The sequence below is a fragment of the Bacillus rossius genome, chromosome 18 (genome assembly GCF_032445375.1).
Source record: "Bacillus rossius redtenbacheri isolate Brsri chromosome 18, Brsri_v3, whole genome shotgun sequence".
Classification (NCBI taxonomy): domain Eukaryota; kingdom Metazoa; phylum Arthropoda; class Insecta; order Phasmatodea; family Bacillidae; genus Bacillus; species Bacillus rossius.
In genome coordinates, this window is record NC_086345.1 from 9,485,881 (window position 1) to 9,500,152 (window position 14,272).

At 40.3% G+C, this 14,272-nt stretch overlaps 1 protein-coding gene across 9 annotated transcripts in view; it reads right to left on the bottom strand.

The window, feature by feature from the left end:
- Positions 1–14,272, bottom strand: part of LOC134541257 (gastrula zinc finger protein XlCGF26.1-like) — a 237,742-nt gene that overhangs the window by 50,238 nt on the left and 173,232 nt on the right. For 2 of the 9 annotated variants that reach the window (XM_063384542.1, XM_063384536.1), the window contains exons 1-3: positions 7,314–7,497; positions 6,683–6,765; positions 660–743 (exon numbers count right to left, since the gene is read on the bottom strand). In XM_063384542.1, coding sequence (XP_063240612.1) covers positions 660–743; positions 6,683–6,694 — 96 coding nt within the window. In that variant the 5' untranslated portion in view covers positions 6,695–6,765; positions 7,314–7,497. Of the gene's footprint in view, positions 1–659; positions 744–1,989; positions 2,059–6,682; positions 6,766–6,854; positions 7,050–7,313; positions 7,498–14,272 lie in introns of those variants that run through there. The other 7 variants (XM_063384543.1, XM_063384537.1, XM_063384541.1 and 4 more) reach the window with 5 other exon arrangements.

The following is a 14,272-nucleotide window of genomic DNA, read 5'->3' on the forward strand; positions in this document are numbered from 1 at the left end:
TCACGTCAACAAATGACTGTTCACTGTCGATACAAGAGCTAATAAACAGTATCACATGTTCCAGTCTGCTACTTGTGTATTTGAGTCGTTACCTATTACTGAACAATGGTGAGTAAAGTAAATAACTTATTCATGCCTGTATTATCATCCTTATCTTCCCATCTGGGCAGGTGAGCTCGCACATGGGAGCAAATGAAGCTTTCTTTCCCATTACTGTCACATGTCACACAGGTGCAGACAGTGTTCCAAGTGGTGCCTCGCTTGCGTCAGATACATACCATGCTTTACACTCTCACTAAAGCTTTAATAATTGTATTATGACTGGACTGTACTTCACTGGACTGGTTTCACTTCACCATTAAATTGGAATTCAGCCAAAATGCAGAAGCAAATGCAGATGTGTGTCCTCAACCAGTTTTTACAAGTTACTCTACTTTAACTGGGAAAGATTTGGCTGTTAATAATTTTCATAGTTCCAAAATTATTTTTTTTTTTTTCGGTGCTTGTTGAACTGCTGAGAACATAAACACGACCGAGGACTGAGGACCGGGAACGACACATCGCCAGGTGTACGGCACAGACACTCCAACACTTCAAGAGAGTGGACCGGGTTTGAAACCATCTGTAGTTCACAGTCCTGTTCACCCAAGTCTACTCACCAGTTCATTCACAGACTCCTCCTTGATTAGAGGGAAAACTATCTCACTGGGCTCCTTCTTCACCATCAAGTCTTCATTCGCTGCCTGAAAGAAATAAAAGGCATCTCAAATAGCAGTAGTGGCCTCAGAAGAATGACATTTACATGTCACAAGGCCAGGAAAAGAACAAATTACTCACTGCTGTGCATTTAGCCAGAGAAACTTTTTTTTTGTATTTCTGCTTAACTACTTTACACAGTTATAGTTTGAGAGCTAAAGTTGGTGCTTGCAATGAACTTACAGCCCTCACAGAAAGTAGGTATGCTAACAATCTCAGCATACGGCACACACTAAATTAGTACCGAACCATCTGCAATATGTCTATGTTAAGTATAAATTTTGCTAATATTGCATAAACCAGCAAAAAAATATATATACAGAAGGATGAATTTTTTATAATTATGAAGGAATAAAAATAAGACTATCCCTTGTACTTATAATAAATAATTTGTTTTTTATTCATCATTCAGTCTAATCTTGTCTGTGCAGTGACATTGCTAGAAGCAAATGTGTGCCTGTATCCTTGTGGTCCAGCCCTCTCCCCCCCTCCCTCCCGGCTCACTGGACGAGGGCTGTGCAGCGCTGGTTTAACTCCCGCAGGCTCTACCGTGGGTTGTCTTCACTTGGCTGAGCCCGCAGGTAAGTTCCTTGCTCTGGAGGTGTCTGATGTGTGCAGCTAACCTCTGTGGATATACTTTACCCCGTGCATGCCCCCGGGTACCCAGTTGCGCTGTGTTACGCCAACGGGCCTAACAGACCATGATCGCTATCCCCCGAGTTGGTAAGCCTGCCATCTCGCCTGCACTAGACTTCCTCATAGTCTAAAACAGCATGCAATCACTTCTCACGACCAAGCTGCCAGTCCGCATCTTGTAATTCTGAGTTTAGCGATTTGTTACCTATTTATTTTTGAGGTTATGTTGATAAGAGTGGTTAATGTTAATCCTTGTAAGGTGACGTCTGAATCGCGCTGAGAACACATGGCATGGGCCGACCTGTGCGTCCCTCACTTATGTTCCAAAAGTGAATATTAGTCTGCAGTTGGTATATATTAAAATCTACATGAGCTATCATTAGAGGCAAGATTTTATGGTGTTATTATAAGGCAAATTTTGTTTATTAAAAAACAGATTTCGGTGTTAACGGTTTTATTATGGATGACTTTTATAAGCGATCTGGTAACTTATCTGATGTATTAAAAAAAATATTCATGCAAGATTAATTATTTTTAATGCATAAAAACACATTGTAAAATATTAATAAAATAATAAATGACATGTGTTACACTTACAGAATGGTGAAATTTGAATCTTAAACTAATGAACTGTAACATGGTACAGTTAATTTTGTCAAAAAACATCTCCTGGGTATGTTAAATTACATTCATTTTTATTTACACTAAAATTGGCTAATAACACTAAAATGTTAGCATGGTTAAACGCTCTGAATTTTCTGGAGAAAGTGTAGATCGCCTGTCAGAAACTACTAGAGAGTACTTCGAAAATGAACGTTCACAATCAACATTTGCTGTTGGGAACCATATTGCTCTTAATCCAGCAGTTGAAAATTCACTGTAGTTGGTTTTCATTGAACACAGAACTTGCACAACATCGACAGTCTTTTTTTCTGGTTTTGCAAGTTCTTCTGTAATAATATTCTTGAAGGTGGCATATACTTCAATAAAAACTTCGCTGGGAATATGAGAAATCGCAGGAAGGTTTAGGATTACTTTTTGTTTGTTTTCAGGTTTCATGCACACCCTACTTACATTTTGCGGGTTAAAGAAGTGATCAATTGCCTGAAATGTTTCCCTGCAAGGATCATTCTGCATCAGTTCTAGAAGTTTAGTTTCACATTTCTTGCCAGTTAATTGCAAACATTGTTTCAATTCTGCCTGCTTCACGGTGCGTAGTTCACAGATCAAGTCATTTACTGAAGCTGAAACAACACCATTGCTCAAAACACTGAATTTGTTCTGCAGAGCTTTCAATTTTGTTGTCAACAAATGTGCAGTTGGGTACGTATTTCCCTCTAGGGAAGTTATCAACTCTGTTAGAGGAGAGCAGTTTTGTGCCACAAACAGAGCTTCAGCTTTCACAACATTCACTTCCTCTGCAGACATTTCTGTCAGGAATTTAATGCCACTGTTGTGTTCTCTCAACTCTTCAAAGAATTCTAAGATATCCTGCAAATGTATGCTGAGATAGACAACAGACTCAAACCATGTGTTCCATCTGGTAAGAACAGGTTGTGGAAAGAGCTTGCACATTGCAGAATCATGAGAGTATTTGGTGTTCAGAAATTCCAAGTACTGATGTTTGCGCTTCCTTGTGTTCTGAAACGAATGTTTTACCTTCACTATAACATTGTTGAGTTGTTCAAGGTTAGACTGCCAAACAACTCCAACTAAATGAATTTTGTGCGCCCAGCACTGCACATGTAGCACACGATCACCCAACACACCTTGAAGTGTACTGGCACATTTAATCATGTACCTAGCAGAGTCTGATACAAATGCACACACTTGTGAATGATCCACTTCATATTTAGTTAGTGTGTCTAAAACAGCACGAGTACATGATACAGAATCTGCAGAATCCAAAACAACTGATGCAGCAGATGTGATGATTGTGTTGCACCAGGCTGAAGGGTCCTGAAAATAATATTGAACACACAGCGCCCATTCCTGTCTGTAGTTTCGTCAGCCAAAACACATATTGGAATGTGACTGACTAATAATTTTATAGTCTATTTTTTATTTTCTGCCACTATTGGGATGTACTTCTTTCATAGCCAATCTGCAGTTGGTAGGTCACCACCACCCTTCACACACTCTTGAAACCATGCTCTAAGTGCAGGATTGTCCAATTTCTCCACCGGGATATTTGCTAAAACAAAGGCTTCAGTTGTTTTTATGATAAAGTCTTCTTTATCATTTTTGGCCTTTTTCATTGTAACTACCGACTCGGAAATAGAAACTTGCCTTTTTGTGGGTATCCCACTCTTTTTACACCTTTTATGTATTTCACTCGACACATGTTTCACCAAAGTATTGCGTCTTTCATGTTCGAGCCGGCAGTTGCAAAATTTACACATCAAATTACTTTCACACATGTAAAAACCTTCACCAACAAACTCCTTAACCCGGTCGTTTGCCGAGACTTTATTCTTCGGCATTATGAAATATTTGTGTTTCAGAATAATTTACATTGATTTGCCGTAGCAAAATTCACCAAACCTACGTTTCAAACCGTTTCAAATCATACAATATAAACTGAAAATAGTACTGTTCGCTGGTTTCGTGAACTAAACAACAAACAAAACATTAGTTTTGGATTGTCTTAGATGTTCACGTAACTAAAACAAATAATTTCAACACAAATAAAACATGCTACACTAGCGCTTCGTTGCGGGCTAATGCGTCAGATTGGTATCACAACGTCCAAATATACGAAAATTGTTTAATGTGTTCACCACCATCACGCGCCAACCATGTAGTCTATGGTAAAACTTCTGAACTTGTGGCAGTATGCATCTCGTAAATTAAGGTTATGTTGCGGACTTTGGCATATTTCGCATTATTTCGCGGACTTCAACATATTTCGTTTTATTTCGTGTATATAACTAGTTTGTAAGTCATTTATCTTTTTTCTGTTTTAGTTTCTTAGTTTTTTTAGGTGCTGACTGGCGGCAGAGTGAGTGGTCAGTGCAACCACTCACCACCAGGGGCGCTTGCGTCCCTGGTCACTAAATCCAGTACTGGACAACTGGAAAAGCGCACCACGAGTCCAAGTGCCCAACCCCCGCATGGTAGACTCTTTTCTACTCTGTCCAACACTTCATCCAGACCATCCTCTGTCTCCTGTAAATTCCTACACGTAATGCATGCCAATTTGCATCCCGCATGAATGTGCCCAGGGTTTTCCCTGTGTCTATGCAGGTTTTACCTGGGCCCAACCTATTTCTAGTTATAGTCTAGATTTAAGAGTGAGGGGAGTTAGTCATGGCGCCAATCGCTGCCATGGCTGGCCAATCCCCTCCTAGCACATGATGCATGCGACCCTCTCCTTGCATGGCTAATCCCAGCATGACTAGACGTATAGGCTTCGGCCTGAGACGCACCTAGGTCCCTCCCTAACCCGGACCCCTCCAAAATACACTTAGTTTTAGTTAGGTTAGGAAAAAAAAAAAAATTGTGTATATAACCAAATTTCGGTGTTATTTCGTTTTATCGCGATTCACCATAAAATTGTGCCTCTAGCTATCATGTAGCTCATCACTTAATACACAAGAGCATAACTTTTTTTCAGTATCTACCTACAAGCCGAATCATTGTGATATGTTGTTTTTGTGAATTCTGTGTAATTGTAATAAATGATATGTAATGAACATACTTAAAACATAATGCCCTAGTTTTCCGTGAAAATCAAAATCCACTCATGACGGAGGTTGCCTGTTCCAATAAAACAATCGGATGTTGAAGTAATAGCTGTGTTGTGTCAGGCGGAACAACTGACGCACATAAGAGGGAGGGAGGTTAAGTGTGTTCAAATTGAAATAAGCCTAATGTCTTGTGGCCACTGAAGTCACTAAAGATGATAAGGGGTGAAGTGACGTGGACCGAGAAGTGACAGAATGCATAGTGGGGGAAACAACAGTAGCCTATTCTGAGAAAACCACCATGTTCTGTACTTGCCAACAATTCAGGGTAAAACCTTCATATGTACATCTTACTAATATATGTAGCATAATCCCATTTCTACTACTAAAAACTAATGTAACCAATATATTAGATGAAAACAGATGGTTGTTTTATCCCAGGAAAAAGGTCATTAGATTAAGAAAAAAACATCAAATCAATTTACTAAGATGCATTACAGTGACAGAAGCTATTTGTTGTAATGTATTTTATTTGCTGTAACTTATGAATTTCCAATTACATTTTTTTAATTGCTGTGGCTTAGGTGAAGAGAGTCATGGGTTCTAAAACACCTCCTGACATGACTCAACTTACAAGCATTGAGTCGGTATCAATTTATTACAGCGATCTCGTCAGTACGTAACTGGTTCAAGTAAACCATCATTCCATAACTTTATTAGTAGGTATTACAGTTGCTGTTGATGCTACGTGGCCAGTCGGAGCTCAGCGGTGACGTCATGCATTGTAAACCCACTTCACCTGCTTGCATGCATCTACCTCCTTCACCTCTCGACCTGCCTCCTCCTTGTCTGCTTCAATAGTCATGCAGCCAATTTCAGCATGTGTCATAACTGATAATACAAAATGTGTTAATTTAATTGCGTTTAATTTTGTGGATGACTAAAATACATTTTTGGGATATTCAAAATGGAATAGGTAGGGATAAAAAAAAACAGTCATTGAGAAGTTTATATCCATCCACCCACATTAAGGAAATGTCACACGTGTCAAAGGTATTATTGTAAATATTAAAAAAGGGTGTCTTTTATCACCAATCACATACTATCATGAAATTATCAATAAAGTAAATAAAAGGTTGCCAAGGCCTAGCAGTTAATGTTAGTATTTGAGCGCTGCTATTTATTACGCCAATGTGGGCTACGTACTTAAACCATGCATTGTTGTGGTCACTGCATTGGTAGCACAGTTCATCTGTGCCCCAACACGAGTCAACACTGGCTATAAGTCTCAAATGGCTCTGGCAGGCAAACAATACACTGCATCATAGATGATGAAGAACAACAACGGTGCAAAGCTATGGTAAATATTATGTTGCGAGAGTCTCTCTACCTCTAATCAAATGTAGTTTTGGTGAATATTGAAAAATTTAAGATATTACACAAATTTTTTCTACCCAACATAACCAACCCTTGACTTAGTTATTATTCGACTCTCCCTCTCTCTGACATATATACGTAAATATAGACACACACTATAGCCTTGGGCCTTCAAGTAACACTAACTAAAGAGCTGTCTAGTCTGAAATACATAGTTCTGTACTTACCGGTTCCTTCATATCCTCTTTGATATTTAGAAAAACCAATTCCTTTCCAGGCTTCCGCTCCAAAATAAAAAATATAGTACCTCCTGAAACAATGACCACAATTCACTTGGTGTTCAAGATGTGTCTGTATTAAAAAAAACACAAAACATACGTTACTTTACATACGCCTTACAATTTCAACATAAAACATTCTCATTTCGGCACTTTACTCGTCAAAAGTAACAGTAATTACTTAGACTATTAGTAAACAAAAAAATCTCAAATTGGTAATTCTGAAGGTGACTCCTTCCCAAAAAATATTTTTCAAAACGCCTTTATCACTGCCTGATATGCTTTTAAATATCTGATTAAGGGGCATAGTGACACTACATGTATGTTACTTTTTAATATGTTGGTTTTACGTTAAATGTAAAACAGCAAAGATCGTTAGCTAGGTTAAGATAGCTACATTATGATAATTGCATTGCTAATTGAGTAAACATATTATACATTGACTAGCTGAATTTTAAAAAAAAAACTATAAAATAGGTGCAGGCACTTGGTTGGATAGACGACATAATTAAAATTCCTAACAACCAAACCAACCTACCAACTCAAACTTTTTTTTTTAATGTATCAAACTTAATTTTACCTCCCCTATCTTCTCGTGATCTTCGCTATCTTTATCATTTTATGATATTTACTGTATCTAACTTAAACTCACCACTCGGTAAAATGGTAAATTACTTTTAAAACATATGAATTATCACAATACCAAATTACAAAATTTCTACAACATAACAAACTTGCCGGCATTCCATGACATCTGAATATGAAAAAAATAAATGTTTTGATAGGGGAGAGGGAGGTGGCCTACGTCGGGATATCACGGCCATGAGTTAAATTTATATACTAGAATGCTATTTACCTCATTTCGTAATCAATCTAAAAATCCTCATAAAAAGTTACATCCTTACCTTACCCGGGACTCGAACACAGAACCACTTACACTGTAAGCCAGTGTGCATCCGACTGCGCTACAATATAAAGGGTGTCATATTGCCACACGAAAAACTACATAGACTATAAATGTGATTTCATAATAAAGGGACACAGTTTAGGACATTGCAATAGTAGACAGGCCTTGACCTAAGCTGTGTTCAATGGACATTGATCACTGATTGCCCCACGTAACCTTCTGACATCATACATCGTGTGGCCAATTATCCGAAACTTCCTGGTCCGAATACATTGATCAACTTGAAATTTTTTGTCCCAATCAGTGTCCTTTAGCCAATTGGTGCCATGACTAACTCCCTTCACTTCTGTACTCTAGACTAAAACTAGATAAGTTGGGCCCAGGTAAATCCCTGGGCACATACATGCGCGAAGCAAAATTTCATGCATTAATTACAAGCAGGTTGTGACGCCGACCGCCAATGCTCCTCTATGTCGCATAGACCGCTATGCCTCATCAACGTCTCGTAAAAGCGTGTGCACCGAACGCGCTCGTGCGCGCAGCAAAGGGTAGTGCGTGCGACGAGGCGAACGCCATGCAACGAGTGCTGCGCCGGCGGAAGGATCCGGCCGGGTGTGGCATATCCTTCCGCCGCACTACAACAAATTATTTTAATTGTTTGTTTGTTTGTTTGTTTGTTTATCGTCTTTATTGGTGGCGAAGTTAAGGCGTTACGCCTTCTCTTACACTTAACCACTTTTCTGCAATTACATCAAAGATTTGAATATTAAAAACTAAGCATGATATAGACTAAATATTAAGAGAACAAATTAAAATTTTAACTTAATGTTCAAATATTAACTATTACAAAATATTCAACCATAACTAATTATAAAGTAATTAAAGACTAAGCATAGACATACATAAAAAGGAAAATAATTAAACATACAGCAAAAAGTATCAAAACCGAAAAAAAAAAGAAAAAAAACATTAGGTGCTACTACATTAAAACCAGTCACTCGCACATTCACACACAGAATCAAGCAGTAGGGTAGCAGTGAAGTGGTCATGGTAAGCAGTTGTTACAAAGATGTTTTTTCAGCCTGTACTTAAAGGATGCTAGATTTTTTGTTTGCCTTGTCGCTTGGTCTAATTTATTCCAGAGCCTGCTACTCACGGTTGCAAAAGATCCCGACAGACATTTGGATGAGTGCACTGGGATAGATAGCATTGGGTTGCGTGTGGATCGCGTGTCATGGCTATGGTAACTATGTAGGTAATTAATACCGGCTGACATATAATGAGGTGATACCTGCTGCAGCACCTTATAAGCAAGGATAAGTATGTGCATTTTGCGTCTTTGTGCGAGAGTGAGCCATTTTAACTGCTGGTAGTATTGGGTTAGATGATCACGTAATTTAAGGTTAAAAATGTATCTTACGCAGCAGTTTTGGAGCTTCTGTAGTCGCTTAGCTAGTTTATCAGTTAGATCAGGAAAGAGGACATCGCAGTAATCAAAGTGGGGCATAATTAATGTTTGAACAAGCATGGTTTTAATACTAAGTGGAAGCAAATTTTTTAACCGTCGTAAGCAGTGAAGGGAAAAATGTACCTTCTTACAAATTTGCATTATCTGCTCCCTCCAGGTTAAGGTTGTGTTTATCAGGACTCCCAGATTTCTAACGACGTTAGAGAACTGAATATCAACTCCTTGGAGCGTTAAGTTACAGTATTTGTTAGGAATTAATTCAGTGAGCTTTTGAGGAGAACCAATTAATATTGCTTGGGTTTTATTTGCATTCAGCCTGAGTTTATTAACTTTTGCCCACTTAGAGACAGAATCGAGATCATCATTGACAGAACAAATTGACTGATTGATATTGGTTGCTTTTGCGTGAATATATATTTGCACATCATCGGCATACATGTGGTATTGGCAATGTTTTAAGCATTTAGGTAGATCATTTATGAATATAGTAAATAAAAGTGGCCCAAGAATTGAACCCTGAGGGACACCTGCTACTATTGGGAGCCACGTGGATACTTCGGTATTGAGAACGACACGTTGGTAACGACCACCTAGGTAGGAATTGAACCATGTACAAACACTATGAGAAAAATTATATTGAATTGACATTTTTCGTACAATAAGATTGTGATCTACTGAATCAAATGCTTTACTAAAGTCAAGCAACGTTAGGATCGTTATTTCACGCCTATCAATAGCATGACGTATGCTATCAGTAACATTAATGAGGGCAGTAGTGGTACTGTGGCCGGGTCTAAATCCTGATTGGAAGGTATCTAAAAAATTTCTCTGTAACAGGTAAGCATAGGTTTGTTTGTGCACCAGATGTTCAAAGGCTTTGGAGACAGTTGGCAAGATGCTTATAGGGCGAAAATCTTTAGCTGTCTCAGGAGACTTAATTTTTGGTATGGGCTTTATGTGTGAATACTTCCACTGTGTCGGGTATTTACCTATTGTAAGGGATACGTTAAAAATATGTTCTAATGCAGGGACTACAAAAGGTAAAATAATTTCCAGCATTTTAATTGATATTTGGTCGTTACCAATTGCATTACTTTTGATGCGACGCAAGGCTTTCGCGACATCTAGACATGACACAGGAGAGAAGAAAAACTTATCTTCAGAATACTCAGAGTTGTTAGGTACGAATGTGTCAGACGATTTGGTTGTGGACGGGATTGACGTATCTGTATGCTGGCTAACGAAAAATGAATTTAACTGGTTTGCTGTTAAATTATGATTTTTAAGATCAGAATCTTTCTGTGATGAGTTAATACCCGCTGTTCTAAGACTAGCCCACAATTTCTTAGGCTCAGAACGAAACTCGTAGAGACCGTACAAATGTTTTCGTTTGGCTGTTCTGATAGCTTGAGTACACTGGTTCCTGAGTTTTCTGTAAATTTCAAACATTTAACCTTTAAGAGACGAGTTGTGTTTTCTTTCTGTTTTGAAAATTCGAAACGCATGGTCTCGTTTTGCCATTAATTTACGGATGACAGGTGTCATCCACGGAGAGGGGGGGCGCGTTATACGCTTACGAACGACAGGAGCATGTTGGTCAAAAATATAGGTAACTATCTCATTAAAAGTGTTAACTTTTCCGTCAATAGTACTGCATAACAGAATGTTATGCCACGGAGCGTTTGCAGCCTCATCTATAACTTTGTCAGTATTGATGTTTCTTAAGCTCCTGTAAGTTACGATCCTGGGGGAGAACTTGGGGACTTTTAAGGAATATGTTACAAAAATGAGGTCATGGTGGGAGAGACCAGGCGCTGCAAGTTGTCCATGGTTCAGAACTCTTTCTAAGTTAGATGCTATGATTAAATCAATCCACGTGCTAGTTTTTTCAGTATGATGAGTAGGCAAAAGTTGGCAGATGCTAAGGTTAGAAGAAGCGAGCATATTTCTCAGATAGCGCGTATGACTCGTTTCATTAAGAATATTAGTGTTAAAATCACCCAAAATTATGACATGTTCATACATCGAGACAGCTGACATAATAGCTGTTTCAAGTTCATCACCATAGTTAATTTTAGGGGGCTTGTAAACTACTCCTAACAACACTCTCTGGCTGTTGACAATAGCCTCCAGGAACAGGTACTCGGGCCCAGGCAGACTCTCGGGTAGGGAGGTTGAGACAATTTTAGTTTTAATGTCATTACGTACAAATATGGCCACTCCTCCACCACGTTTGTAAGTTCTGTCATTTCTAATTAGCTCATATCCATGGAGAGAGACAAGGCTATCTGCAAGGGATGGGACTAGCCATGTCTCAGACACTAGAATAGCGTGGAATGACAAAGAGGAGAAAATATCTCGGAACTCGTCGATGTGTCCAAGGAGGTACTGTGCGTTAACGTGACTAACGTGTAAAGCGCGCGGGAAACGGTTCGCTTGGAGCCTGAGTTGACCGCTGGTAGAAAGCGTGGGCTGCAGAGGGGTAGTAGGGACAGGGGTCACAGCAGGGGACGGCCAAGGGACGGTAGACGTCTCCGGGGAAAGAGGCTCTATGCGACCAAGGGTACGAGACCAGGCGGACAAGGTTACGGGTGAATCTAATGCTGCTGACATGACACTAGAAGTTCAATATGAAACCAACTACTCACCATGATCACCCCACGCATAGACTTCCACGACAGGTCACACACACAAGCACACGCAAAAAACAAAATGAGAAAATACATGATCCACATAACAAAAATTAGAACTAAGATACACAAACTTATGAAGTATGTTAAAGATATTATTTAATGTTGTGGGGAAGTGAATTTCACTCCGCAATCTGTAGTTCCTCTGATTTTGTAATGTAAAGCCGGCGTGTTCCAGTGTTGACAACCACTTTGCAGTCGGCAGTCCACACATTTTTCAGACCGTACTTCGCAACAGCAGCATTCAGCAGGGCGAGGCGCTCCGAGGTCAGGTCCTCGCGTATGGTGATTCCTGTTTTCGCGAGCTGACGCTTCGCGCGAAACACCTCACTACGCCGTCGATATGAGACGAATTTTACAATTATAGGACGAGGTTTACCATTCTTCTTTGCACCGACCCGATGGCTGCGGTCGATGTCATCGACGGTGATGTGCGGGAGCTGCAGCCTGTTGTGAAGCACGTCCAGAACCAGGGCGTCAGTGTTCTCTCGCTCGTGCTCCGCCACTCCAAACACTCGCAGACTTGATCGCCGCTGGTACTGCTCCAGCTCGTCCTGGGCCAGGAACAGGTCACGCTTTGCATTCTTCAACGACCCTTCCATCTTCTGAATTTCGCCTCGCAGTTTGCTTGTTTCTTCTACGTTGAAGGATATCGTGTCCTTTAGTTCACGCATAACAGCCTCAGAGACAGCGGAGGTTACAGCCTCAACAATAGCACTCACAATGTCCTTCGAGCAAAGTAGGTCCTTGACGCGTTCTTGCACTAAATGCTCAAGCTGGCGCATCTCAACTTGTTTGGCAGCCATGGCACTGTTCTAAACGATACGCACAAAGACAAACGCAAATTATTTTAAAATACGGTTATTGTGCTTGAACTAGACAATTCTTTTTTATGCAGTTCAACACCACGACAGCTTCCCTATTGCTAACGCAAGTTACACAGATATACACCGAAAATTACACCTGCAGGAGCTACAGAAAGCAGGAGCGAACTTATACACGTCTACCCGCTGCCCGCCATAGTCGATTTTGCACAGGTTTTTATTAAACATTATTTTTCATTAATTAATAATTCAGTCTTTGCAAAATCATGTTTCATTGTATGATTTGTCCCGAACCTGGCCGGTTCAGTTTCCCGCGAAATTCACACGTTTCCGCGGGAGGGCTGGCGGGGGAGGGGGTCGCGCGCGGCGACACCGGCAGTGTCATTCGAGAGCTCAACCAGGCCGGCAGCCTGCGCGCAACGCGGAACCTTCAACCTTTGCTTTCACCGACATGTAGTTTTCAATAGTGTAATTTCTTTTCAACCTTCTTACGTACAGTTCCGCGGTCGGCCTAAATTTACCATGAGGTACTTAATTAAATTAGTGCTCCGAGATGAGTGTTCTACGTCATACGTAAGTACTGTGGGGAGTTTATGTGAATTTACGTCGGCGCTTCACGCCCCAACCTAGCCTACCGGCTACATAGTTTTGGCCCGCACGGGGCAGTCAACAGGCAACGCGTGCCATCGAACTCTATAACGATTCAGTCCCTGGGACACACCTAGACACCACGTAGAGTCGCCGGAGACACAGGCCTACGTGCTGCTAGCCCAGTTTACTAAGAGCTAGGTAATAGTGTAGTGTATTGTTCGTCAAGATACCGTGTGCCATGTCAGAGTGTATTTTTGTAACTATCGCGTCATGTGTACAAGTCCGCCCCTCACGCACATTAAAACCGTGAGCCGCCACTGAGGGAGTGAGCTGCGCGTGTGACTAGTCGCGTCGGGCAAACCGTTACAGCCAGAACGAGCAGCACCATGTATTGGGCTGTGCTGTATTAAATTCACTAACTAAATTTTGTGTTATTCTTCAGGCGTCCCGGGTGGCCATAACAGCTCGGGGGGCCCTACTGCGTTGACCCCTACCTCTAGCCACAAGGCCGAATCCTCCCTGAGATCACGAACCCAAGCCAACATCACGTCTAAATAATCAGAGGTAGCGGGGACGGCGTCAGTTGGTTATAGGAAACAGACAGATGGTTCTTGAAGAAGAGTTGGACATAGTGGAGGGACTATAATGCGGGGGCTGGGTACTTGGGCTTTATGTAAGCGCTGATCTTAGATATGTTATTTTTTAATGTATATAAAACTGACATGTTCCATATCCCAGAACTCAAGCAGTTTGTAAGGGGTCTACGGAATGAAATGAATAAATAAAAAATAAATAAAAATAAAATAAATTGGGTTTGGGGGGCGCTGGTTCTTTCGAGGGGGACTAGATGTCGTCTCCCGCCAGATTTGTTGTTTTCGATTTCCATTGCTAAAGGTAAATAGAAAATAACAAACATTTTACAGCATTTAATTTTGCTTTACAAAAAAAAATATTATTGAAGAACTACAAAATTTACAAGTTAACAAAATATTGAAAACTTTGGTTTGTAAACATTTTACAAAACATGAAAACAGTACAAAAAAAATCGAATAGAAATTA